Source organism: Saimiri boliviensis, chromosome 12 (assembly GCF_048565385.1).
Source record: "Saimiri boliviensis isolate mSaiBol1 chromosome 12, mSaiBol1.pri, whole genome shotgun sequence".
Classification (NCBI taxonomy): domain Eukaryota; kingdom Metazoa; phylum Chordata; class Mammalia; order Primates; family Cebidae; genus Saimiri; species Saimiri boliviensis.
Genome location: NC_133460.1, coordinates 47756524 through 47781515, shown reverse-complemented (window position 1 = coordinate 47781515; position 24992 = coordinate 47756524). Strand labels below are relative to the sequence as shown.

The 24992-nt window shown below is 42.9% G+C and overlaps 1 protein-coding gene and 1 non-coding gene across 6 annotated transcripts in view; one reads left to right on the top strand and one right to left on the bottom strand.

The window, feature by feature from the left end:
* The window catches only part of DNA2 (DNA replication helicase/nuclease 2), a 64314-nt gene that overhangs the window by 2200 nt on the left and 37122 nt on the right, over window positions 1-24992 (top strand). For 2 of the 5 annotated variants that reach the window (XM_039478407.2, XM_074382315.1), the window contains exons 2-8: window positions 1956-2138; window positions 4018-4201; window positions 7906-8051; window positions 12125-12256; window positions 14062-14281; window positions 20238-20355; window positions 22232-22394. In XM_039478407.2, the coding sequence (XP_039334341.1) occupies window positions 1956-2138; window positions 4018-4201; window positions 7906-8051; window positions 12125-12256; window positions 14062-14281; window positions 20238-20355; window positions 22232-22394 (1146 nt within the window). Of the gene's footprint in view, window positions 1-1955; window positions 2139-4017; window positions 4202-5465; window positions 5723-7905; window positions 8052-12124; window positions 12257-14061; window positions 14282-20237; window positions 20356-22231; window positions 22395-24992 lie in introns of those variants that run through there. The other 3 variants (XM_074382317.1, XM_074382316.1, XM_074382318.1) reach the window with 3 other exon arrangements.
* LOC120367536 (U6 spliceosomal RNA) lies at window positions 21734-21840 on the bottom strand. The gene has a single exon (XR_005581903.1). It is a non-coding gene; the product is annotated as a U6 spliceosomal RNA (small nuclear RNA).

Here is a 24992-nt window from a genome sequence, read left to right as displayed (position 1 = left end):
TGGACCCTCCTTTGGTCCCTCGCTGACACCGCAGTCAAACAAGGAAGATTTAAGAGGATTTAAGATTTATTTAATAGGAGAAGGACTGTTTTCTTTTTACCTTCTTTTTTTTTTCTTTTAGACGGACTCTCGCTATGTAGCCCAGGCTGGAGTGCAATGGCGCAATCTCGGCTCATTGCAACCTCTTCCTCCTGGGTTCAAGCCACTCTCCTGCTTCAGCCTCCCGCATAGCTGGGATTACAGGCTCCCGCCTACGCCTGGCTGATTTTTGTATTTTTAGTAGAGGCCGGGTTTCACCATGTTGAGTCAGGATGGTCTCGAACTCCTGAACTCAGGTGATCCGCCTGCTTTGGCCTCCCAAAGTGCTTGGGATTACAGGGGTGAACCACCGCGCCTGGCTGAGAAGGGCTGTTTTGTTGAGGAGAGATTATTTTGCATAATTTTAGACAGCTTTGACCGATGGATGAAAGTACTGAGAAATTGACTTGCCCACTATAAATGTAAATAGAAAGTTCTGACTTATTCTATGAAGCATTTAGCTATTTCGATAGGTATTAAGCTTATTTTCTGTCCAGTGAGATTTTATCAAAAGATTTCCGGCATTACATTAGCAGGTTGGACCAAATGATTTCTAAGTACAATTCTGTGGCTCATGGTAGAACTTCAGCAAACCATGGACACTACACTTTTCCATAAATGAGTCTAATATTTACAAAAAGGATCATGTCCAACACATCTGCTTTTACTTGTACTTTATGAAGATTTGCACCAGTGGTAGAAATTTCTTGTTTAATATTATCCAATTTATACTTTCTTCTTTTTTTCCTTTTTACCCCCCAGAAATGGGATCTTTTTTTGTGGCTCAGGGAGGGGTACAGTGGCACGATCATATCTCACTGCAGCCTCAAACTCCTGAGCTCAAGCACCTCAGCCTCTTGAGTAGCTGGGACTATAGGCGTGCAAAGTCATTCTGGGCTTCCAGTTTATTCTTTTTTTTTTTTTTTTTTTTTTGAGACGGAGTTTCACTCTTGTTACCCAGGCTGGAGTGCAATGGCGCGATCTCGGCTCACCGCAACCTCCGCCTCCTGGGTTCAAGCAATTCTCCTGCCTCAGCCTCCTGAGTAGCTGGGACTACAGGCACGCGCCACCATGCCCAGCTAATTTTTTGTATTTTTAGTAGAGACGGGGTTTCACCATGTTGACCAGGATGGTCTCGATCTCTCGACCTCGTGATCCACTCGCCTCGGCCTCCCAAAGTGCTGGGATTACAGGCTTGAGCCACCGTGCCCGGCCTCCAGTTTATTCTTAATCCGCATTGCATTGGTGTCCCCCAGAACTCCTTACAGAAAATCTCATCCCATGAGCATATTTTAAATGGCATTACTTCTGGGAATTTTTTTTTTTTTTTTTGAGACGGAGTTTCGCTCTTGTTACCCAGGCTGGAGTGCAATGGCGCAATCTCGGCTCACCGCAACCTCCGCCTCCTGGGTTCAGGCAATTCTCCTGCCTCAGCCTCCCGAGTAGCTGTGACTACAGGCACGCGCCACCATGCCCAGCTAATTTTTGTATTTTTAGTAGAGACGGGGTTTCACCATGTTGACCAGGATGGTCTCGATCTCTTGACCTCGTGATCCACCCGCCGTGACCTCCCAAAGTGCTGGGATTACAGTCTTGAGCCACCATGCCCAGCCGAATTTTTTTTTTTTTTTAGATTTTTTTTTTTCTTTCTTTTCAGCAACGGGTGAATAAAGTACACTGGCAGGGAAGTTTTTATAATAGGAATTCTTCTGTGTTTTTCCTCTATTAATTTTACCTATTTTGGCTAAATGTCATTGCAGTCGGTTTTCAGAAGAAAGAAACCTAGAAAACTGAAAAATTGGTTTGTAGATAAAACAGATTGGATGGCTTCTAATTTCATGGTTGTGCTCAAATAGTTTTGTATGTGTGTGCTTTAGATTTCAGAAGAAAGTGGTAGCTTCCTTTCCTAGAACGGTTCTGAGCCGAGGAATGGATAACCGGTACCTGGTGTTGGCAGTCAATACTGTACAGAACAAAGAGGGAAACTGTGAAAAGCACCTGGTCATCACTGCTTCGCAGTCGCTAGAAAATAAAGAACTATGCATCCTTAGGAATGACTGGTAATTTTTATGCAACTTTGAGCACCAATTTGAGTCTTAAGGGTACCATCATAAACTCATCAAATGGCTTCTGTGAATGTTACTATAATTTAATTGTTTAAAAGAGAATAGATTTGATCCTAGCCTAATTCTGCATGAAAATTATATCTATTACTCTTGTATCTCAAGTCTCATATTCCAAAAATTGACTTTTGTTGTCATTTGAAAATCATTTACAAAGTACATGAGTACTTCCGATTTCCTAGTACATTCTAAGATTGCAGTTTAAACTCATGTTAGTTTTAACTAAGAGCAAAATTAATTAAAACATATAAACATTTCGCCTGGCACGGTGGCTCACGCCTGTAATCCCAGCACTTTGGGAGGCTGAGGCGGGTGGATCATGAGGTCAAGAGATCAAGACCATCCTGGTCAACATGGTGAAACCTCGTCTCTACTAAAAATACAAAAAATTAGCTGGGCATGGTGGCGCGTGCCTGTAATCCCAGCTACTCAGGAGGCTGAGGCAGGAGAATTGCCAGAACCCAGGAGGCGGAGGTTGCGGTGAGACAAGATTGCGCCATTGCACTCCAGCTTGGGTAACAAGAGCGAAACTCCATCTCAAAAAAAAAACAAACAAAGAACATATGAACATTCTTAGGCCTTAGATTTTTCTACTTGAAGTATGATATGTGAGGTAGATGCAGAAAAGCTAGAGGTCTAACTTTGGCTCTTTGTCTAGGCTGTTCGTTTGAACTAGTTCAATATGATTTTATTATTGCTACACTGGCTTTGGCTTCATGCTTCAAGCCTTATAGAAGCTGTAGATTTCCTATAAGTCTTAAGACAAAATTAATTATTAAAACAACCCATTTCATAATTTGAGCTATGTATTACATTAGCAACTGTTTGATAGCTTTTGCAATAGACCTTGCTGTCCGTAAATTGTTATTCTCTTTGGGGTTTATAGAAGATCTTTGAGTTTTCTCATGTGTTTGACACGTAGAAAGGAGTACAGTGACTAGGCGTTGAGTTAGAAGACTGTATCGTAGGCTGGGTGTGGTGGTTCATGCTTGTAATCCCAGCACTTTGGGAGGATGAGGCAGTGGATCACCTGAGTCGAGTTTGAGACTAGCCTGGCCAACTTGGTGAAACCCTGTTTCTACTAAAACTACAAAAATTAGCTGGGTGTGGTGGCATGCACCTGTAATCCCAGCTACTCGGGAGGCTGAGGCAGGGAGAATTGCTTGAACCCAGGAGGTAGAGGTTGCAGTGAGCCGAGATCCTGCCATTGCATTTCAGCCTGGGCGACAGAGCAGGACTCCATCTAAAAAAAAAAAAAAAAAAAAAACAAAGAAGACTGTATCCTGGTATATGAATTTTTTTTTAAGACCCAGAAATTTAGAAATCATTTTTTTCTTCTTCAGGTAAAATACTCATTTATTTTTTTGAAGCCTCCCTAATATATATACCATATATATGATATATATATATGGTATATATATATTATACACACACACACACACACACACATATATATATATACATATTTTTTGAGATGGAGTCTCAGTGTGTCACCCATGCTGGAGTGCAGTGGGACAATCTCAGCTTACTGCAACCTGTATCTCCCAGGTTCAAGCGATTCTCCTGCCTCAACCTCCCGAGTAGCTGGGAATACAGGCACATGACACCACACCCAGTTAATTTTTGTATTTTTAGTAGAAATGGGGTTTCACTATGTTGGCCAGGCTGGTTTTGAACTCCTGACCTGGTGATCTACCCTCCTTGGCCTCCCAAAGTGTTGGGAAAACATGTGTGAGCCACCGCGCCCAGCCCCTAGTATGTTTAAATGTAGGAACCTAAACAATGTATTTATACTTTAACTTTGCTTTATTTTCAGGTGTTCTGTGTCAGTAGAGCCAGGAGATATCATTCATTTGGAGGGAGACTGCACATCTGATACTTGGATAATAGATAAAGATTTTGGATATTTGATTTTGCATCCAGACCTGCTGATTTCTGGCACAAGCATAGCCAGTAGTATTCGATGTATGAGAAGAGCTGTCCTGAGTGAAACTTTTAGGGTAAATAATAGTAACAGTTAATATTTCTGCAGGGTTTGAGAGTTTACAGAGTACTGTTACATTTCTTATTTCAATTAATCCTCCCAGCAGCCCTAAAAAGTAAATGGTATTAATCAGCTGCATTTTATAGATGAGGAATATGGGCTCAGAGAGGTTAAGTGACTTACCCGTAGTCACGTTAACTATGAAGTGGCAGTGTTGAGACTAAAGGCCAGCTTCCTGAATCCTTTGAGTCTTGTTTAGGGTTTAATAAAATAAATAATTATAATAAGAAAAAATAACTTAAATGATAAACTTTTAAATTTAACCACAGCTAGACACAATTCCAAACTTGGCTTCATGTGATTCCCACTAAATTTCTACATTTTTAGAAGTCTCTTCTAAAAAATGTATTTTAGGGCTAGGCGCAGTGGCTTATGCCTATAATCTCAGCACTTTGGGAGGCTGAGGTGGGCAGATCACGAGGTCAGGAGTTCGAAACCAGCCTGGCCAACATGGTGAAACTAAAAATATAAAAATTAGCTGGGTGTGGTAGTGTGCACCTGTAATCCCAGGTACTCAGGAGGCTGAGACAGGAGAATCACTTGAACCTGGGAGACAGGTTGCAGTGAGCTGAGATCACGCCACTGCACTCCAACCTGGGTTACAGAGCAAGACTCTGTCTCAAAAACAAAATGTATTTTGGGCTATTTCAAACATACAAAGAGATGATTGTAATAAACTCCCATGTACACAGCACCCAGCTTTTTATTTATTTTTCTTGAAACATGGTTTTATTTTATTTTATTTTGAGACACAGTCTCACTGTGTCACCCAGGCTGGAGTGTAGTGATTCACTGAAGCCTTGACCTCCCAGGCTCAAGTGATCTTCCTGCCTCAACCTGCTGAGTAGCCAGGACTATAGGCATGAGCCACTGTGCTCCACCTGAATATTAAGTTTTAAAAAACTTTTTTTTTAATAAAATTTTGACTCACTTAGAACTTGAAAAATAGCACAGAGAGTTCCTCTGTCATTTAATTTTTAAAATCTCTGCTGAATATTTTGAAGAACTTCATCTAGTTTTTTGGTAGCTTCAGCAAAGATGTCTAGGCTAATAGAAGAGTTAATCAGGATATGAAGTACTATTTCTTTCTGAGTGGAGAAAAATTTCTTGCCAAAAATGTCTACTGTAGGTTAAAAAAAAAATTTTTTCCCCCCCCAAAATTTTTTTTTTCCCCCATTACTACTAAGTAGGTTTAAATGGTATTTTTTTCTTTTTTTAAGACGGAGTGTTGCTCTGTCGCCTAAGGTGGAATGTAGCGGCATGATCTCGGCTTACTGTAACCTCCACCTCCCGGTTTTAAGCGATTCTCCTGCCTTAACCTTCTGAGTATCCGGGATTACAGGCGCGCACCACCACGCCCAGCTAGTTTTTGTATTTTTAGTAGAGATGGAGTTTCACCGTGTTGGTCAGGCTGAACTCGAAGTCCTGACCTCAAATGATCTCCCCGCCTCGGCCTCCCAAAGTGCTGGGATTACAGGTATGAGCTACAGTGCCTGGCCTTGAATGGTATCTTTTACTTACATGAGTTTATCATCTATGTATGTCTTTATTGACTTTTTTTTTTTTGAGACAGAGTTTCACTCTTGTTGCCCAGGCTGGAGTGCAATGGTGCGATCTAGGCTCACCACAACTTCCACCTCCCTGGTTCAAGCCGTTCTCTTGCCTCAGCCTCCCAAGTAGCTGGGATTACAGGCATGCGCACCACGCTCAGCTGATTGTATTCTTAGTAGAGATGGGATTTCTTCATGTTGGTCAGGCTGGTCTCGAACTCCCAACCTCAAGTGATCCGCCCAACTCAGCCTCTGAAAGTGCTGGGATTACAAGCATGAGCCACTGCGCCAGCTTTTTATTTATTATTATTATTATTATTATTATTATTATTTTTTTTTTTGAGATGGAGTTTCGCTCTTGTTACCCAGGCTGGAGTGCAATGGCGCGATCTTGGCTCACCGCAACCTCCGCCTCCTGGGTTCAAGCAATTCTCCTGCCTCAGCCTCCTGAGTAGCTGGGATTACAGGCACATGCCACCATGCCCAGCTAATTTTTTTGTATCTTTAGTAGAGACGGGGTTTCACCATGTTGACCAGGATGGTCTCGATCTTTTGACCTTGTGATCCACCCGCCTCGGCCTCCCAAAGTGCTGGGATTACAGGCTTGAGCCACCTTGCCCGGCTATTATTATTTTTTTTATTTATTTTTCTTTCTTTTTTTTTTTTTTTTTTTTTTTTTTTTGAGATGGAGTTTCGCTCTTGTTACCCAGGCTGGAGTGCAATGGCGCAATCTCGGCTCACCGCAACCTCCGCCTCCTGGGTTCAAGCAATTCTCCTGCCTCAGCCTCCTGAGTAGCTGGGATTACAGGCACGCACCACCATGCCCAGCTAATTTTTTGTATTTTTAGTAGAGACAGGGTTTCACCATGTTGACCAGGATGGTCTCGATCTCTCGACCTCGTGATCCACCCGCCTCGGCCTCCCAAAGTGCTGGGATTACAGGCTTGAGCCACCGTGCCCGGCCTCTTTTTTTTTTTTTTTTGAGATGGAGTTTCGCTCTTATTACTCAGGCTGGAATGCAATGGCGCGATCTCGGCTCACCGCAACTTCCGCCTCCTGGGTTCGGGCAATTCTCCTGCCTCAGCCTCCTGAGTAGCTGGGATTACAGGCACATGCCACTATGCCCAGCTAATTTTTTGTATTTTTAGTAGAGACGGGGTTTCACCATGTTGACCAGGATGGTCTTGATCTCTTGACCTCGTGATCCACCTGCCTCGGCCTCCCAAAGTGCTGGGATTACAGGCGTGAGCCACCGCGCCCGGCCTATTTTTTATTATTTTCGAGACAAGAGTCTCACTCTGTCACCCGGCTGGAGTACAGTGGTGTCAACTCGGCTCCCTGCAACCTATGCCTCCCGGGTTCAAGCTGTTCTCCTGCTTCAGCCTCCTGAGTAGCTGAGACATGCCCAGCTAATTTTTTTGTATTTTTACTAGAGACAGGGTTTCACCATGCTGGCCAGGATGGTCTCAATTTCTTGACCTCATGATCTGCCTTCCCTGGCCTCCTAAAGTGCTGGGATTACAGGCCGGAGCCACTGTGCCCAGTCTATTGACTTTTCTGTTGGGTGGATTATCAAGTGAAGAGAACAGTACTTTAAAAAAATGTTAATTATTTGAGAATATTTTAAAGTTTTGAATATTGGTTATTTTAATTTTTTTTTAAATGGAGAATGTTGATCTTAAAAGTAACTCATACTCAGCCTGACCAACATGGTGAAACCCTGTCTCTACTAAAAATACAAAAAAACAGTTAGCTGGGCATGTTGGCACGCACCTGTAATTCCAGCTACTCAGGAGGTTGAGGCATGAGAATCATTTGAACCTGGGAGGTGAAGGTTGCAGTGAGCTGAGATCATGCCACTATGCTTCAGCCTGGGTGACAGAGCAAGACTGTTTAAACAAAAGTAACTCATACATTAATTCAGATAATTCTGAATAGAAGAAAGTGATGTAATTATAATTCCTCCCACCAGAAAAAAAATTGTTTAATATTTTGGCATTTGTCTTACCAGTGCATTTTGGCTATGGTGGTTTAATAGATTGAGTAATAAAAATATATAATTGTGTCTGTTAATATGCTATGAAATAAATTATGTGATTTGTTTTTATAGAGCTCAGAGCCAGCCACACGCCAAATGCTGATTGGTACGGTTCTCCATGAGGTATTTCAAAAAGCAATAAGTAATAGCTTTGCTCCAGAAAAGCTACAAGAACTTGCTTTTCAAACAATTCAAGAAATAAGGCATTTGAAGGAAATGTAAGTAGTTGTAAGAACTACCGGTATAATTTTATTATATAACTTCTGTTCTAGAAATGATAAAGTATTTATATGTTAGACTATCCAATATAAATTAGTGTAATCTAGAATGCAGATTTCACAGTTCGAGTACACTACTGGAATTCTATGAAGGTTTTCTGAAATTGCCCAACAGGAATTTTTTGGGTAAAAATACCTAAATATTCTGTGTATGTGCATAGCAGATTCCTTAACTACTTTCAGAGAATGTATAAATAACTTTTTTGCATTAGTTCTAGAAACAGTGTGATATGCTGAGAATTAATGCAGCTTTACAGTTTTTTGGTGGGGGGAGATGGGGGTCTTGCTATGTTGTCTAGGCTATACTCAAACTATGGGGCTCGTGTATTTCTCCCCACCTCAGCCTCCTGAGGTACATGCAACCATGCCTGGCCTGCTTTTTTCAGTGTTTTGTTCTGTTTTGTCTTGTTTTGAGATGAAATCTTGCTCTGTTGCTCAGGCTAGAGTATAGTGGCATGATCTCAGCTTGCTGTGACCTCTGCCTCCCAGGTTCAAGCTATTCTCCTGCCTCAGCCTCCCAGGTGGCTGGGATTACAGGTGTGCACCTCCATGCTCAGCAAATTTTTGCATTTTTATTAGAGATGGGGTTTCATCATGTTGGCCAGGATAGTCTCGATCTCCTGACCATGTGATCCTCTTGCTTTGGCCTCCCAAAGTGCTGAGATTACAGGCGTGAGCCACCATGCCTGGTCCTAAAAATATTTTTGAACCCTGGCATATGTCAGGTACTGTGTTAAGTGCTTTTAGACATCTTATGCAACCTGATAGCAGCTTGTTTGTAAATCAAGGAACAAGCACAGAGAAGTTGCAACTTGCTCATGGCCATACAGCATGGCAATCAAAACATCAGTACAGTAGATGGATTTAAGAAAGTTTTGGCTTTGTTCATTGAGTTTCATTTACCTCCTTATTTGCCACTTTGTATTTCAAACTTTTGCCTTTTTTATGAGACCCTAATCAGCATATAGTAATGTGTAATCTGTTGTGTATTATATTGATTATCTATTGCCATGAAACAAATTATAGCAAAAGTTAGTGGCTTAAAATGACAAATATCTGTTATCTCAGTTTCTGTAGGTTGGAAATTAGAAAGTGGCTTACTTAGCTTTGTGGTTCTTCCATGTGGGTCTTTTATTTGGGGCTGAGTCATTTGAAGACTGGATTTGGGTGGGAGGCTCTGTTTCCAAGATGGTTCACTCACTCACGTGTTGGCGGGAGGTTTCAGTTCCTCTCCATAGAGCTGCTAGATGTGTCCTTGTGACACAGCAGCTGCTTCCTCCAGACGGAATGGACCAAGAAAGAGAGCAAGCAAGAAGCCACAATGCCTTTTACAGCCTAGTATTTGACTCTACATTGTCACTTAATTTTTTTTTTTTGAGACGGAGTTTTCGCTCTTGTTACCCAGGCTGGAGTGCGATCATGCAAACTCAGCTCACTGCAGCCTCCACCTCCCAGGTTCAAGCCTCAGACTCCTTAGTAGCTGGGACTACATGTGTGCACCAATACGCCCAGATAATTTTTGTATTTTTAGTAGAGACCAAGTTTTACAGTGTTGGCCAGGCTGGTCTTGAACTCCTGACCTCAGGTGATCCACCTGTCTTGGCCTTCCAAAATACTGGGATTACAGGTGGGAGCCTGCCTGGCCTTATTTTCTGTTTCAGTTTCTCAATCCAGAAAATGGAGGTGACAATAATAGCACCTCTCTCAGAGTTACAATGAAGGTTGAAGCACTGGGAATGGTGCTGATCTATAGTCAGCACTGTCTTTGTTGTTATCATCATGGTCTTTATACCTTAATGATTTTTTTTTTCCTTTCTGAATCTCCCTCTGTTGCCCAAGCTGGAGTGCAGTAGTACGATCTCAGCTCACTGCAACCTCTGCCTCCTGGGTTCAAGTGATTCTCCTGCCTCAGCCTCCCGAGTAGGTGGGATTACAGGCATGCACCACTACGTCCTGCTAAATTTGGCTGGAGTGCAATGGCGCGATCTCGGCTCACCACAACCTCCGCCTCCTGGGCTCAGGCAATTCTCCTGCCTCAGCCTCCTGAGTAGCTGGGATTACAGGCACGTGCCACCATGCCCAGCTAATTTTTTGTATTTTTAGTAGAGACGGGGTTTCACCATGTTGACCAGGATGGTTTCGATCTCTCGACCTCGTGATCCACCCGCCTCGGCCTCCCAAAGTGCTGGGATTACAGGCCTGAGCCACCGCGCCCGGCCTTTTTTGTGTTTTTAGTAGAGATGGGGTTTCAGCATGTTGGCCAGGCTGGTCTTAAACTCCGGACCTCAAGTGATCCGCCTGCCTCGACCTCCCAAAGTGCTGGGATTACAGGTGTGAGCCACTGCACCCAGCGTATATCTTAATGAGTTCTTACCATCAGCTAAGTGCTTTACATACATTGTTCTATTTAATCCTCAAACTAACTTTGTAAGGTAGTTATCATCTTCTCCTTACAGATGAGGAAACAGGCTTCATTAACACTAACCTTAGTCATACATCTGGTTAGTGCAGAGTTAGTATTCAGTCCTAGGTGTGATCTGACATACAAACTGATATGCTTCGACCGCCCTAGTTATTAAGATTGGGGAGCTTAAATATAAAGAAGGCTGGAATAATCATCCTAGGAGGGGAAGTCTGTAACAGCAGTTCTTAAAACTTTTTGCTCTCAGGACCCCTTTATGATAAAAAATTATTAAGGACTCTAAAGAGTGTTTGCTTATGTGGGCTATATCTATAATTAATTACTACAATAGAAGTCAAAACTGAGATGTTTATTAATTCATTTGAAATTAAAATGTATATTCATTTTTGTTGTTGTTGTTGTTGAGACAGAATCTTGCTCTCTTGCCCAGGCTGGAATACAGTGGCATGGTCTCGGCTGACTGCAACCTCCGCCTCCTCTCAATAGATTTTCCTGCCTCAGCTTCCCTAGTAGCTGGAATTACAGGCACGCACCACCATGCTCAGCTAATTTTTTGTATTTTCCGTAGAGACGGGGTTTCACCATATTGTCCAGGATGGTCTCGATCTCTTGACCTCGTGATCCACCCGCCTCGGCCTCCCAAAGTGCTGGGATTACAGGCTTGAGCCACCGTGCCCGGCCTTAATTTTTGTGTTTTTAAGTAGAGATGGGGTTTCACCATGTTGGTCAGGCTGGTGAGCAACATGACCCCAAGTGATCTACCTGCCTCAGCCTCCCAAAATGCTGGGATTACAGACATTATCCATCTCGCCCAACTCATGTTAACCATTTTTTTTTTTTTTGAGATGGAGTTTCACTCTTGTTACCCAGGCTGGAGTGCAATGGTGCAATCTCGGCTCACCGCAACCTCCGCCTCCTGGGTTCAGGCAATTCTCCTGCCTCAACCTCTTGAGTAGCTGGGATTACTGGCACCCGTCACCATGCCCAGCTAATGTTTTGTATTTTTAGTAGAGACGAGGTTTCACCATGTTGACCAGGATGGTCTCGATCTCTTGACCTCGTGTTCCACCCGCCTCAGCCTCCCAAAGTGCTGGGATTACAGGCTTGAGCCACTGCACCCGGCCTCATGTTAACCATTTTTAAGGGTACATTTCAGAGGCAAAGTACATTCACCTTGTTGTACAACCATCACTCCATCTATCTCCAGAACTCTTTGCATCTTTCCAGACTGAAGCTCTGTACCCTTGAAACAATAACCCCCTATTCTTTCCTCCTCTCAGCCTCTTGCAACCTCCATTCTACTTTCTGTATCTATGATTTTGACTACTGTAGGTACCTCATATGAATATTAGTCCTTTTATGACTTCCCTGTTTCACTTAGCATAATGTCCTGAAGATTATTCCATGTTGTAGCATATGTCAGAATTCCCTTCCTTTTTATAGCTGAATAATATTGGATTGTGTGGAGTGTGCCACATTTGGTTTATCCATTTATTGGCTGATGAATAGTTGGGTTGCTTATTTGTATGCTTTTGTCCCCATTTACTTTTCTCATATTTATACTTTTATATTTACTTCACATTTTTGGCAGGTACCGCTTAAATCTAAATCAAGATGAAATAAAACAAGAAGTAGGGGACTACCTTCCTGCATTTTGTAAATGGGCAGGAGATTATATGCATAAGAACAGTTCGACTGACTTCCCTCAGATGCAGCTCTCTCTGTAAGAAACACGTTTTGTTTATATAGTCTTCATATTTTTAGACCAGGATTCTATTCTGGGTGTTGAATCAAAGCTTTTAAAAGATTGAGCATTGGCCGGGCAAGGTGGCTCACGCCTGTAATCCCAGCACTTTGGGAGGCCGAGGCAGGTGGATCACGAGGTCAGGAGTTCGAGACCAGCCTGACCAACATGGTGAAACCTCGTCTCTACTAAAAATACAAAAATTAGCTGGGCGTAGTGGCACACACCTGTAATCCCAGCTACTCAGGAGGCTGAGGCAGGAGAATTGCCTGAACCTGGGAGGCGGAGGTTGCAGTGAGCCAAGATCGTGCCACTGCACTCCAGTCTGGGCAACAGAGTGAGACTTTGTCTCAGAAAAAAGATTGAGCATTACAATTAGACTTTTTGCTTGCTTATTTTATAAATTACAGTCCTAAGTATCTTTCCATGACAAAAAAGAACCCAATGAACACAAAATTTTATTTTCATTATTAAAGATAGCCTATTTTTTATATGAAGGTGCATACTTTCTTTTTCATTCTTTTATGCTTTTTTTTTTTCTTGAGATGGAGTATCGTTCTTGTTACCCAGGCTGGAGTGCAATGGTGTGATCTCGGCTCACCGCAACCTTCGCCTCCTGGGTTCAAGCAATTCTCCCGCCTCAGCCTCCCGAGTAGCTGGGATTACAGGCGTGCGCCACCATGCCCAGCTAATTTTTGTATTTTTAGTAGAGACGGGGTTTCACCATGTTGACCAGGATGGTCTCGATCTCTTGACCTCGTGATCCACCCGTCTCAGCCTCCTGAAGTACTGGGATTACAGGCGTGAGCCACTGCGCCTGGCCTCTTGTGTGCTTTTTTTTTTTTTTTTGAGATGGAGTTTCGCTCTTGTTACCCAGGCTGGAGTGCAATGGCGTGATCTCGGCTCACTGCAACCTCCACCTCCTGGATTCAGGCAATTCTCCTGCCTCAGCCTCCTGAGTAGCTGAGGGATTACAGGCACGTGCCACCATGCCCAGCTAATTTTTTTGTATTTTTTTTTTTTTTTTTTTTCTGAGACGGAGTTTCGCTCTTGTTACCCAGGCTGGAGTGCAATGGCGCGATCTTGGCTCACCGCAACCTCCGCCTCCTGGGTTCAGGCAATTCTCCTGCCTCAGCCTCCTGAGTAGCTCGGATTACAGGCATGTGCCACCATGCCCAGCTAATTTTTTGTATTTTTAGTAGAGACGGGGTTTCACCATATTGACCAGGATGGTCTCGATCTCTTGACCTCGTGATCCACCCGCCTCGGCCTCCCAAAGTGCTGGGATTACAGGCTTGAGCCACCGCGCCCGGCCAATTTTTTTGTATTTTTAGTAGAGACGGGGTTTCACCATGTTGACCAGGATGGTCTCAATCTTTTGACCTCGTGATCCACCCGTCTCGGCCTCCCAGAGTGCTGGGATTATAGGCATGAGCCACCGCGCCAGGCCAAGATAGGCTGCTTTTTATATGTAGATACGTATTTTCTTTTTTCTTTTCTTTTTTTTTTTCTTTGAGACAGAGTCTTGTTCTATTGCCCAGGCTGCAGTGCAATGGCTTGATCTCGGCTTACTGCAAACTCTACCTCCTGGGTTCAAGCAATTCTCCTGCCTCAGCCTTCCACGTAGCAGCAATTACAAGCATGCAGCACCACACCTGGCTAATTTTGTATTTTTTTTAGAGATGGGGTTTCTTTATGTTGGTCAGGATGGTCTTAAACTCCTGACCAGATGGAAAAGAGCTAAGTGTTCTAATTAATTGTTTTTGTGCTTTTTTTTTTTTTAGGCCAAGTGATAATAACAAGAATAATTCAACATGTAACATTGAAGTCGTGAAATCAGTGGATATTGAAGAAAGCATTTGGTCCCCTAGGTTTGGATTGAAGGGCAAAATAGATGTTACAGTTGGTGTGAAAATACATCGAGGGTGTAAAACAAAATATAAGATAATGCCATTGGAACTTAAAACCGGCAAAGAATCAAATTCTATTGAACACCGTAGTCAGGTATAAATTTTAATAAGAAAAGTTGTTTAATACCTTTATAGATACAGTCTGCTTTGTATATTTTGGTTCAGTTTAGGTCATTTTTATTTCAGTTTCATGTACTTTTTCATTTATAACATTTAGGGTACTCAGCTTGTTTTGTAAGTACATACATGCTACAGTAGAAATGTCTGTCAGCAAAGTAATACAACAGCTGACTTTGTAAGCCAATGTTGCCAAATTTAGGCTGCCAAACAAGTCTAAGCAGATGATCCTAAGGAAAATAATTATTGGCCTGGCATGGTGTTGGGAGGTTCATTTGAGCCCAGGAGTTCAATACCAGCCTGGGCAACATAGCAAGACCTCATCTCTACAAAAAAACAAAAAGATTAGCCAGGCATGGTGATGTACACCTGTAGTCATAGCTACTCAGGAATCTGAGGCTGGAGGATAGCTTTAGCCCAGAAGGTTGAGGCTTCAGTGAGCTGTGATTGTACTACAGCACTTCAGCCTGGGCAACAGAACAAGACCCTGACTTAAAAGAAAAGGCCGGGCATGGTGGCTCAGGCCTGTAATCTCAGCACTTCACCTGAGGTCAGGAGTTCAAGACCAGCCTGAACAACATGGCAAAACCCTGTCTCTATTAAAAATACAAAAATTAGTTGGGCGTAATGGCACACGCCTGAAATCCCAGCCACTTGGGAGGCTGAGGCATGAGAATTGCTTGAACCTGGGAGGCGGAAGTTGCAGTGAACCAAGATTTTGCCACTGCACTACACTTCATCCTGTGCAACAGAGTGAGACTCTGTCTCAAAAAAAAGAAAAATAAAAAGTTCTTGTGCCGGGCGCGGTGGATCAAGCCTGTAATCCCAGCACTTTGGGAGGCCGAGGTGGGTGGATTACGAGGTCAAGAGATCGAGACCATCCTGGTCAACATGGTGAAACCCCGTCTCTACTAAAAATACAGAAAATTAGGTGGGCGTGGTGGCGCGTGCCTGTAATCTCAGCTACTTAGGAGGCTGAGGCAGGAGAATTGCCTGAACCCAGGAGGCAGAGGTTGCGGTGAGCCGAGATCGCGCCATTGCACTCCAGCCTGGGTAACGAGCGAAACTCCGTCTCAAAAAAAAAAAAGAGATTGAGACCATCCTGGTCAACATGGGGAAACCCCGTCTCTACTAAAAATACAAAAAATTAGCTGGGCATGGTGGCGCGTGCCTGTAACCCCAGCTACTCAGGAGGTAGAGGCAGGAGAATTGCCTGAACCCAGGAGGCGGAGGTTGCAGTGAGCCGAGATGGTGCCATTGCACTCCAGCCTGGGTAACAAGAGCGAAACTCCATCTCAAAAAAAAAAGAAAAAAAAAATTCTTGGTTATGTTAATTGGGGAAACCAAGTGTATCTGAAGGTTTCGCAATGTACTGTACTAAAGCTTTTACCATGAAACTATTTTTTCATTTAACATTCACTTAGGATGGTCTTCAGAAAACATCAATGTAAATTCATTCTTTTTTGTTATTGTTTTTGTTTTTGTTTTTTTGAGACGGAGTTTTGCTCTTGTTACCCAGGCTGGAGTGCAATGGCGCGATCTCAGCTCACCACAACCTCCGCCTCCTGGGTTCAGGCAATTCTCCTGCCTCAGCCTCCTGAGTAGCTGGGACTACAGGCACGCACCACCATGCCCAGCTCATTTTTTGTATTTTTAGTAGAGACGGGGTTTCACCATGTTGACCAGGATGGTCTTGATCTCTTGACCTCGTTATCCACCCGCCTCGGCCTCCCAAAGTGCTGGGATTACAGGCCTGAGCCACCGCGCCTGGCGAAACCCTATCTTTACTAAAAATACAAAAACTAGCTGTGCATGGTGGCGTGTACCTGCAATCCCTGAGGCTGAGGCAGGAGAATCATCTGTATCTAGGAGGCAGAGGTTGCAGTGAGCTGAGATTGCACCACTGCACTCCAGCCTGGGTGACAGAGTGAGAATCCATCTTTAAAAAAAAATCATTAAAAAAATTCATATTTTTCTTTGATAATTTCCTGTTGTCCTTCAAAATTATTTTTAATTTACATTAATTATAGTGATTTAACAAATCAACTAACACTAAAGTGTGTTTTATTTTCTGATTATTGTCATCCCTTCTACCCATCCCTACATTGGCAATCTGCAGTATGTTTTCATAGCTTTTATTTATTTATTTTTTTTAAAGAGAGTCTTGGTCTGTCACCCAGGCTGGAGTACAGGGGCATGATGTTAGCTTATTGCAACCTCCCCCTCCCCAATTCAAGTGATTCTCCTGTCTCAGCCTCCGGAGTAGCTGGGACTACAGGTGCATGACACTGTGCCCAGATTATTTTTTTTTTTTTGTATTTTAGTAGAGACAGGATTTCATTGTTTTGGCCAGGCTGGTCTTGAACTCCTGAGCTTAGGCTTTCCACCTGCCTTGGTCTTACAAAGTGCTACGATTACAGGCATGAGCCACCAAGCCTGGCCTATAGAAGCTTTTGAATCAGCAAAGATAGAACTAAAAGATAGTAACATTATTATATTTTTATAATATGATATTTGCTAAGAAAATAAATAAAACAACATAGAGTTTATAACAAATTTCCATTGCCCTTACAATTTTGCATATTATTTGAACATATTTTATATAAAATAAGTTTCAAAATCCTGACTTATATAATTAGATATTAAAGAGTCATGCTTTATTAAATCTTGCAGGCTGGGCGAAGTGGCTGACGCCTTTAACCCAGGCCAGCTAAGGCAGGTGTTTCTCCTGAAGTCAGGAGTTTGAGATCAGCCTGGCCAATGGTGAAACCCTGTCTCTACTGAAAATACAAAAATTAGCCAGGTGTGGCAGCAAATGTGTGTGATCCCAGCTTCTTGGGAGGCTGAGGCAGGAGAATCGCTTCAGTCTGGAAGGCAGAGGTTGCAGTGAGCTGAGGTTTCACCACTTTACTCCAGCCTGGGCAGCCTGGGTGACAGCGGGAGACTCGGTCTGAAAAAAAAAATTAAAAAAAAATTTCTTGCTTTTTTTCTTTTTTTGAGACAAGGTTTGGCTCTGTCACCTAGGCTGGAGTGCAGTGACTTGATATTACCTCCAGGACTCAAGCCATCCTCCCACCTCAGCCTCCCGAGTAGCTGGGACTAGAGGTGCACACCACTACGTCTGACTAATTTTTGTATTTTTTTGTGGAGATAGGGTTTTGCCATGGCATCCAGCCTAGTCTTGAACTTGTGACCTCACATCATCCTCCCATCTCAGCCTCCCAAAGTGTTGGGTTTACAAGTGTGAGCCACCATGCCAGCCTTTTGTTATTAATTGTGTAGCAAACATCGAAGGCTTTTTTATTTTATTTATTTATTTATTTTTTGAGACAGAGTCTCCCTCCGTTGCTCAGGCTGGAGTACACTGACACCATCTCTGCTCACTGCAACTTCTGCCTCCCTGGTTGAAGCAGTTCTCCTGCCTCAGCCTACTGAGTAGCTCGGATTACAGGTGTGCGCCGCCACGCCCAGCTAATGTTTTGTTTTTTTAGTAGAGGTGGGGTTTCACCGTGTTAGCCAGGCTGGTCTCAGTCCGCCCGCCTTGGCCTCCCAAAGTGCTGAAATTACAGGCATGAGCTACTGTACCCGGCTGCATTGAAGGTTTTCACAAGAGCTCTACAGTTTGGGAATGAAAAGTAGAGTAACTTTGCTTCCCGTATATTGGGTTTTCTGGAGATGTTGGACATGGAAGAAAACATTTCTGCTTTTTAAAGAGTTGAACTTTTTTACTTTGTTAATACAGAAATAACCGAAATTTCAGACTTACAGACTTGGCTAAGTTAAAACCCTCCTGAGGAAGAAAAATTATGCCAATAGAAGAAAGGCTGTTTTTGAAGTCAAAGGTCAGAAGAAATGTGTTTTATGTATTATGAGACTGAAAATTTTTTACTTGATTTTTAAAAATCACAGTTTGCATGAAATCACTTTATAATGCTAAACAGGATAGAAATATAAAAGCATTTCAAGGCCAGGTGTGGTGGCTTATGTCAGTAATCCCAGCACTTTGGGAGGCCAAGGTGGGTGGATCACTTTAGGTCAAGAGTTTGAGACCAGCCTGGCCAATGTGGTGAAATTCCATCTCTACTACAAAAAAAAAAAAAAAGAAAGAAAAGGCTGGGCGCGGTGGCTCACGCCTGTAATCCCAGCACTTTGGGAGGCTGAGGCGGGTGGATCACGAGGTCAAGAGATCGAGACCATTCTGGTCAAAATGGTGAAACGCCATCTCTACTAAAAATACAAAAAATTAGCTGGGCATGGTGGTGTGTGCCTGTAATCCCAGCTACTCAGGAGGTAGAGGCAGGAGAATTGCCTGAACCCAGGAGGCAGAGGTTGCGGTGAGCCGAGATCACGCCATTGCACTCCAGCCTGGGTAACAAGAGCGAAACTCTGTCTCAAAAAAAAATTAAGAAAGAAAAAATTAGCCCAGCATGGTGTCATGTACCTGCAGTCCTAGCTACTTGGGAGGCTGAGGCAGGAGAATTGCTCGAACCAGGGAGGCAGAGGTTTCAGTGAGCTCAGATTGTGCCACTGCACTTCAGCCTAGGTGACAGATCAAGATTCTGTCTCTAAAAAAATAAATAAAAGCATTTCAGTATCTTAAGTGATTTAGATTCCAAGACTTTTTTTTTCCCCAGGACCTTTTTTTCATTGAGATTGCTGCTCTAATTTGCTGTGCCTTCAAGGCAAAGAATATTATTGTATTTAATTTTGATCAATTGGAGGTTTTATTTTGCAAGAAGTGCAAGAAAATTTTAAGAATAAAATAGTAATTCTTGTATTGAAAAAAATGAGGAAATTGGCCTGGCGTGATGGCTCATGCCTGTAATATCAGCACTTTGGGAAGCCGAGGCAGGTGGATCACCTGAGGTCAGGTGTGGGTAATTGATGGGTTACATAAGATATTTTAATACAGGCATGCGATACGATCCACTCAAACGTTTATTCTTTGTGTTACAAATAACCCAGTTATACTCCTTAGTTATTTGAAAATGCATAGTTAAATTATGTTTGACTATAGTCACTCTGTTGTGGTAGCAAATACTAGGTCTTATTCATTTCCGTCTCACTTTTTTTTTTTTTTGAGACGGAGTTTCTCTCTTGTTACCCAGGCTGGAGTGCAATGGCGTGATTTTGGCTCACCGCAACCTCCACCTTCTGGGTTCAGGCAATTCTCCTGTCTCAGCCTCCTGAGTAGCTGGGATCACAGGCACGCACCACCATGCGCAGCTAACTTTTTGTATTTTTAGTAGAGACGGGGTTTCACCTTGTTGACCAGGATGGTCTTGATCTCTTGACCTTGTGATCCACCCGCCTCGGCCTCCCAAAGTGCTGGGATTACAGGCTTGAGCCACCGTGCCCAGCCTCCATCTAACTTTTTTTTGGTAACCATTAACCATCCCCACTTCTCCCCCACCACCTTCACTACTGTTCCCAGCCTCTGGTAACCAACCTTCTACTGTCCATCTCCATGAGTTCAGTTGTTTTAATTTTTTGCTCCCACAAGTAAATGAGAACATATAAAGTTTTCTGTATCTGGCTTTTTAAATTTAACATAATGACCATCAGTTTGTCTCACTGTATTGCCCAGGCTGGTCTCCAACTCCTGGGCTCAAGGGATCCTCCCGTCTTGGCCTCCCAAAGTGTTGAGATTACAGGTGTGAGCCACCGTGCCTGGCCTGGATTAAGTGTTTGACATCAAATTTGTTGTGTTACCTTCACTAATTTGGTCCATGTTCCTTTTTATTTATTTATTTTTATTTATTTTATTTATTTTTTTGTTTTCAGTCTATCATTGATGGGCAACTATGTTACTTTTTAAATAGAAATAGCTTTATTGGCCTTTTGACTTAAAAATTTATGTTTTGGTTGCAAGAAAATGTAGGGAAATACAAGAAGTTATAATTTGGTTTGAGCAAATGTCAATGTTTACACAGGTTGTTCTGTACACTCTGCTAAGCCAAGAGAGAAGACCTGATCCAGAGGCTGGCTTGCTTCTCTACCTCAAGACTGGTCAGATGTACCCTGTGCCTGCCAACCATCTAGACAGAAGAGGTTGGGCTGTTTTCTTTTAGCTTTGCTTCTTTGTTCCACCTCCCACTTCAGCTTCTGGTGATACATATTTATACCTGACAATCTACTCACAGTACTTACTAGGTTGTACTTCGTAGCTATGGGGTTTTTTTTGTGTGTGTGTTTTTTTTTAAAAGAGAGTTTCGCTATTATTGCCCAGGCTGGAGCGCAGTGGTGTGATCTCTGCTCACTGTAACCTCCGCCTCCTGGGTTCAAGCGATTCTCCTGCCTCAGCCTCTCGAGTAGCTGGGATTAGAGGCATTCACCACCATGCCCGGCTAATTTTGTATTTTTAGTAGAAACAGGGTTTCTCTATGTTGATCAGGCTGGTCTCAAACTCCCGACCTCTGGTGATCTGCCTGCCTCGGCCTCCCAAAGTTCGCCCAGCCTATCTGTGGGCTTTTTGTTGTTGCTGTTTTGTGTATGTTTTCTTGTTTTTGATTTTTGAGACAGAGTCTAACTCTGTTGCCCAGGCTGGAGTGCAGTGGTACAATCTCAGCTCACTGCAGCCTCTACCTCCTGGATTGAAGCTATTCTCCTTCCTCAGTCTCCTAAGTAGCTGGGATTACAAGCATGTGCCACCATGGCTGGCTAATTATATTTTTAGTACAGATAGGGTTTTGCCATGTCGACCAGGCTGGTCTTGAACTTCTGGCCTCAAGTGATCTGCCCACCTTGGCCTCTGAAACTGCTGGGATTATAGGCATGAGCCACCGCACCTCGCCAATGTGGTATTTTTTAAAAAGAATTTTGATAATATACTCTGTAGTTGAAAACATTATTAATCTTTTAAAATTTTATTATGCAAAATTTATTTCACTTTCTATTTTATGTTAAAGAAAGATATTCTACATAGCTGTATTTTTTCTCAGCATTCAGCTAATGCCAACTTTGCAATGCTTGCTAGTTATAAAATATGTAGTTTAAAGAATTTATCAAGTGAACAAAAAACTTAAAGGAAATATGTCAAAATGTTAAGTTATCCTAGTATAGTGGGAAATATGAATGCTATTTTTCCTTTTAAAAATGTTTGTTTCAAAGGCCGGGCACGGTGGCTCAAGCCTGTAATCCCAGCACTTTGGGAGGCCGAGGCGGGTGGATCACGAGGTCAAGAGATCGAGACCATCCTGGTCAACATGGTGAAACCCCGTCTCTACTAAAAATACAAAACATTAGCTGGGCATGGTGGCGCGTGCCTGTAATCCCAGCTACTCAGGAGGCTGAGGCAGGAGAATTGCCTGAACCCAGGAGGCGGAGGTTGCGGTGAGCCGAGATTGCGCCATTGCACTCCAGCCTGGGTAACAAGAGCGAAACTCTGTCTCAAAAAAAAAAAAAAATGTTTGTTTCTTTATTATTATTTTTTTTAATGGAACGCTTCACGAATTTGCGTGTCATCCTTGCACCGGGGCCATGCTCATCTTCTCTGTGTCGTTCCAATTTTAGTATATGTGCTGCCGAAGCGAGCACTGTTTGTTTGTTTATTTCAAGACGGAGTTTCGCTCGTTACCCAGGCTGGAGTGCAGTGGCTTGATCTTGGCTCACTGCAACTTCTGCCTCCCAGTTTTAAGCAATCCTCCTGCCTCAGCCTCCTGAGTAGTGGAATATAGGGATGTGCCACCACGCCTGGCTAATTTTGTATTTTTGGTAGAGTCGGGGTTTCATCATGTTGGTCTGGCTAGTCTCCAACACTTGACCTCAGGTGATCCTCCTGCTTTGGCCTCCCAAAGTGGGATTACAGATGTGAGCCACTGCCCCCAGCCCTAATAAGTTTTTAAATCTGAAAGTTTTACATATATAATGAAACAGACATGATGAATTTTATTTAATTCTTAAAAAGACATTCACCTTTTTTCCACAGAATTATTAAAGCTAAGAAATCAGATGGCATTTTCTTTGTTTCACCGTATTAGCAAATCTGCTACTAGACAGAAGACACAGCTTGCTGCTTTGCCACAAATAATTGAGGAAGAGAAAACTTGTAAATATTGTTCACAAATGGGCAATTGTGCTCTTTATAGCAGGTAAATATTGTCTTCCAAAGGCATTATTTCAAGTTGAATGTGAACTCAACTAAATATGATTTAACATTGGTGGCCGGTCCAGCATTGATAACATTATTTTAGTTATTTTTCCTTTATATTTTTCTTCGTGTGTATTATTTCTTTCTTTCTTTTTTTTTTTTTTTGAGACGGAGTTTCACGCTTGTTACCCAGGCTGGAGTGCAATGGCGTGATCTCAGCTCTCTGCAACCTCCGCCTCCTGGGTTCAGGCAATTCCCCTGCCTCAGCCTCCTGAGTAGCTGGGATTACAGGCACGTGCCACCATGCCCAGCTAATTTTTTGTACTTTCAGTAGAGATGGGATTTCACCATGTTGACCAGGATGGTCTCGATCTTTTGACCTCCTGATCCACTCGCCTTGGCCTCCCAAAGTGCTGGGATTACAGGCTTGAGCCACCGCGCCCGGCGTGTGTATTATTTCTAAAATTAGGAAAATAGAAAAAAAAAAAACCACAGTACGTATTTTCTAAGAAGCCTATTTCCATGAGAAATTAATAGAGTGCTTTAAAAAGTTTTCCCAGAAATGGATAGTTTTAATTTTGCTGCATTCAGTTTTGTGAAATGAAACAATTGTAGGACAGTGGAATCAGCTTATGAAACGTGGAGTACATTTGAGCATCCCAAGTTCAAAACCTCGAAATCTAAAATGCTTCAAAAATCCAAAAGGCTTTTTGTTTTCTTTTGTTTTTAGAAATAGTGTCTTGCCGTGTTGCCCAGGCTGAAGTGCAGTGGTACAATCTTAGCTCACTATAGCCTCAAACTCCTAGGCTCAAGTGATCCACGTACCTTGGCCTTTCAAAGTGCCGGGATTACAGGTGTGAGCCACTACACTTGGCCTGAAATCAGAAACATTTTGAGCATTGACATGATGCTCAAAGAAAATGCTCATTGGAGGATTTGAGATTTGAGATTTTGATTTTTAACCAATATAATGAAAGTATTCCAGAATCTGAGTAAATAAGAAACACTTCTAATCTCAGGCATTTTGGATAAGGGATACTCAACCTATATAGGCATTTTGAATACAAGTTTTCTTAAATGATAGTTTAAGACATCTTCCATTTCTTTTTTTTTTTTTTCTGAAACAGAGTCTCACTCTGTTGCTTGGCTCACTGCACTCCCTGGTTCCTGGGTTCAAGTGATTTTCCTGCTTCAGCCTCGTGAGTAGCTAGCTAGGACTACAGGCACCTGCCACCATACCCAGCTAATTTTTTTTTTTTTTTTTGAGACGGAGTTTCGCTCTTGTTACCCAGGCTGGAGTGCAATGGCGCGATCTCGGCTCACCGCAACCTCCGCCTCCTGGGTTCAGGCAATTCTCCTGCCTCAGCCTCCTGAGTAGCTGGGATTACAGGCACGCGCCACCATGCCCAGCTAATTTTTTGTATTTTTAGTAGAGACGGGGTTTCACCATGTTGACCAGGATGGTCTCGATCTCTTAACCTCGTGATCCGCCCGCCTCGGCCTCCCAAAGTGCTGGGATTACAGGCTTGAGCCACCGCGCCCGGCCGTACCCAGCTAATTTTTAAAATTTTTTAGTAGAGATGGGGTTTCACCATGTTGGCGAGGATGGTCTTGATCTCTTGACCTCATGATCTGCCTACCTCAGCCTCCCAAAGTGGGATTACAGGCATGAGCCACTGCATCCCGCCAAAATAATTTTTTAAAAAGCATTTATGTGAATTTTTAGACTAAATTAGAACTTTGGCTCTGATTTGACTGTGTTTTCCATCTATATATACATCTAACTATTTTGTTATGTCCTTCAAAACTTTCACTGCCCTATTCTGAAGATATTATAAACAAATACATATCTCTATTGATATGTCAGCTAATAAACTTTCCATTTGTAAAGAAACAGCCATATATAAACAGGGCAGGCCCATTCACTGGATATCAAACTACCTATCTGAAAGTAGTTTCCCTATCTCTAACTACAAAAGGGCTGAGATTATAACAGCAACGAAGATGTGACAGCTGACCACTGTGTTAGTCAGGCTGATATCGAACTCCTGACCTCAAATGATCCACCCCCCTCAACCTCCCAAAGGGCTGAAATTCCAGGCATGAGTCACCGTGCCCAGCTAATTTTTTGTGTTTTTATTAGAGACAGTATTTCACTAAGTTAGCCAGGCTGATCTTGAACTCCTGACCTGAAGAGATTTGCCTGCCTTGGCCTCCCAAAGTTTTGGGATTATAGGCGTGAGCCATGGCAGTAGGCCGAAATTCACATAAATACTTTTTCTTGAGAGAGAGAGAGTCTTGCTCTGTCACCCAGGCTGGAGTGCAGTGGTGTGATCTCACCTCACTGCAACCTCTGTCTCCTGGGTTGGGTTTGGTTTTTTTTTTTTTTTTTTTGAGACGGAGTTTTGCTCTTGTTACCCAGGCTGGAGTGCAATGGCGCGATCTCAGCTCACCGCAACCTCCGCCTCCTTGGCTCAGGCAATTCTCCTGCCTCAGCCTCCTGAGTAGCTGGGATTACAGGCACGCGCCACCATGCCCAGCTAATTTTTTGCATTTTTAGTAGAAACGGGGTTTCACCATGTTGACCAGGATGGTCTCA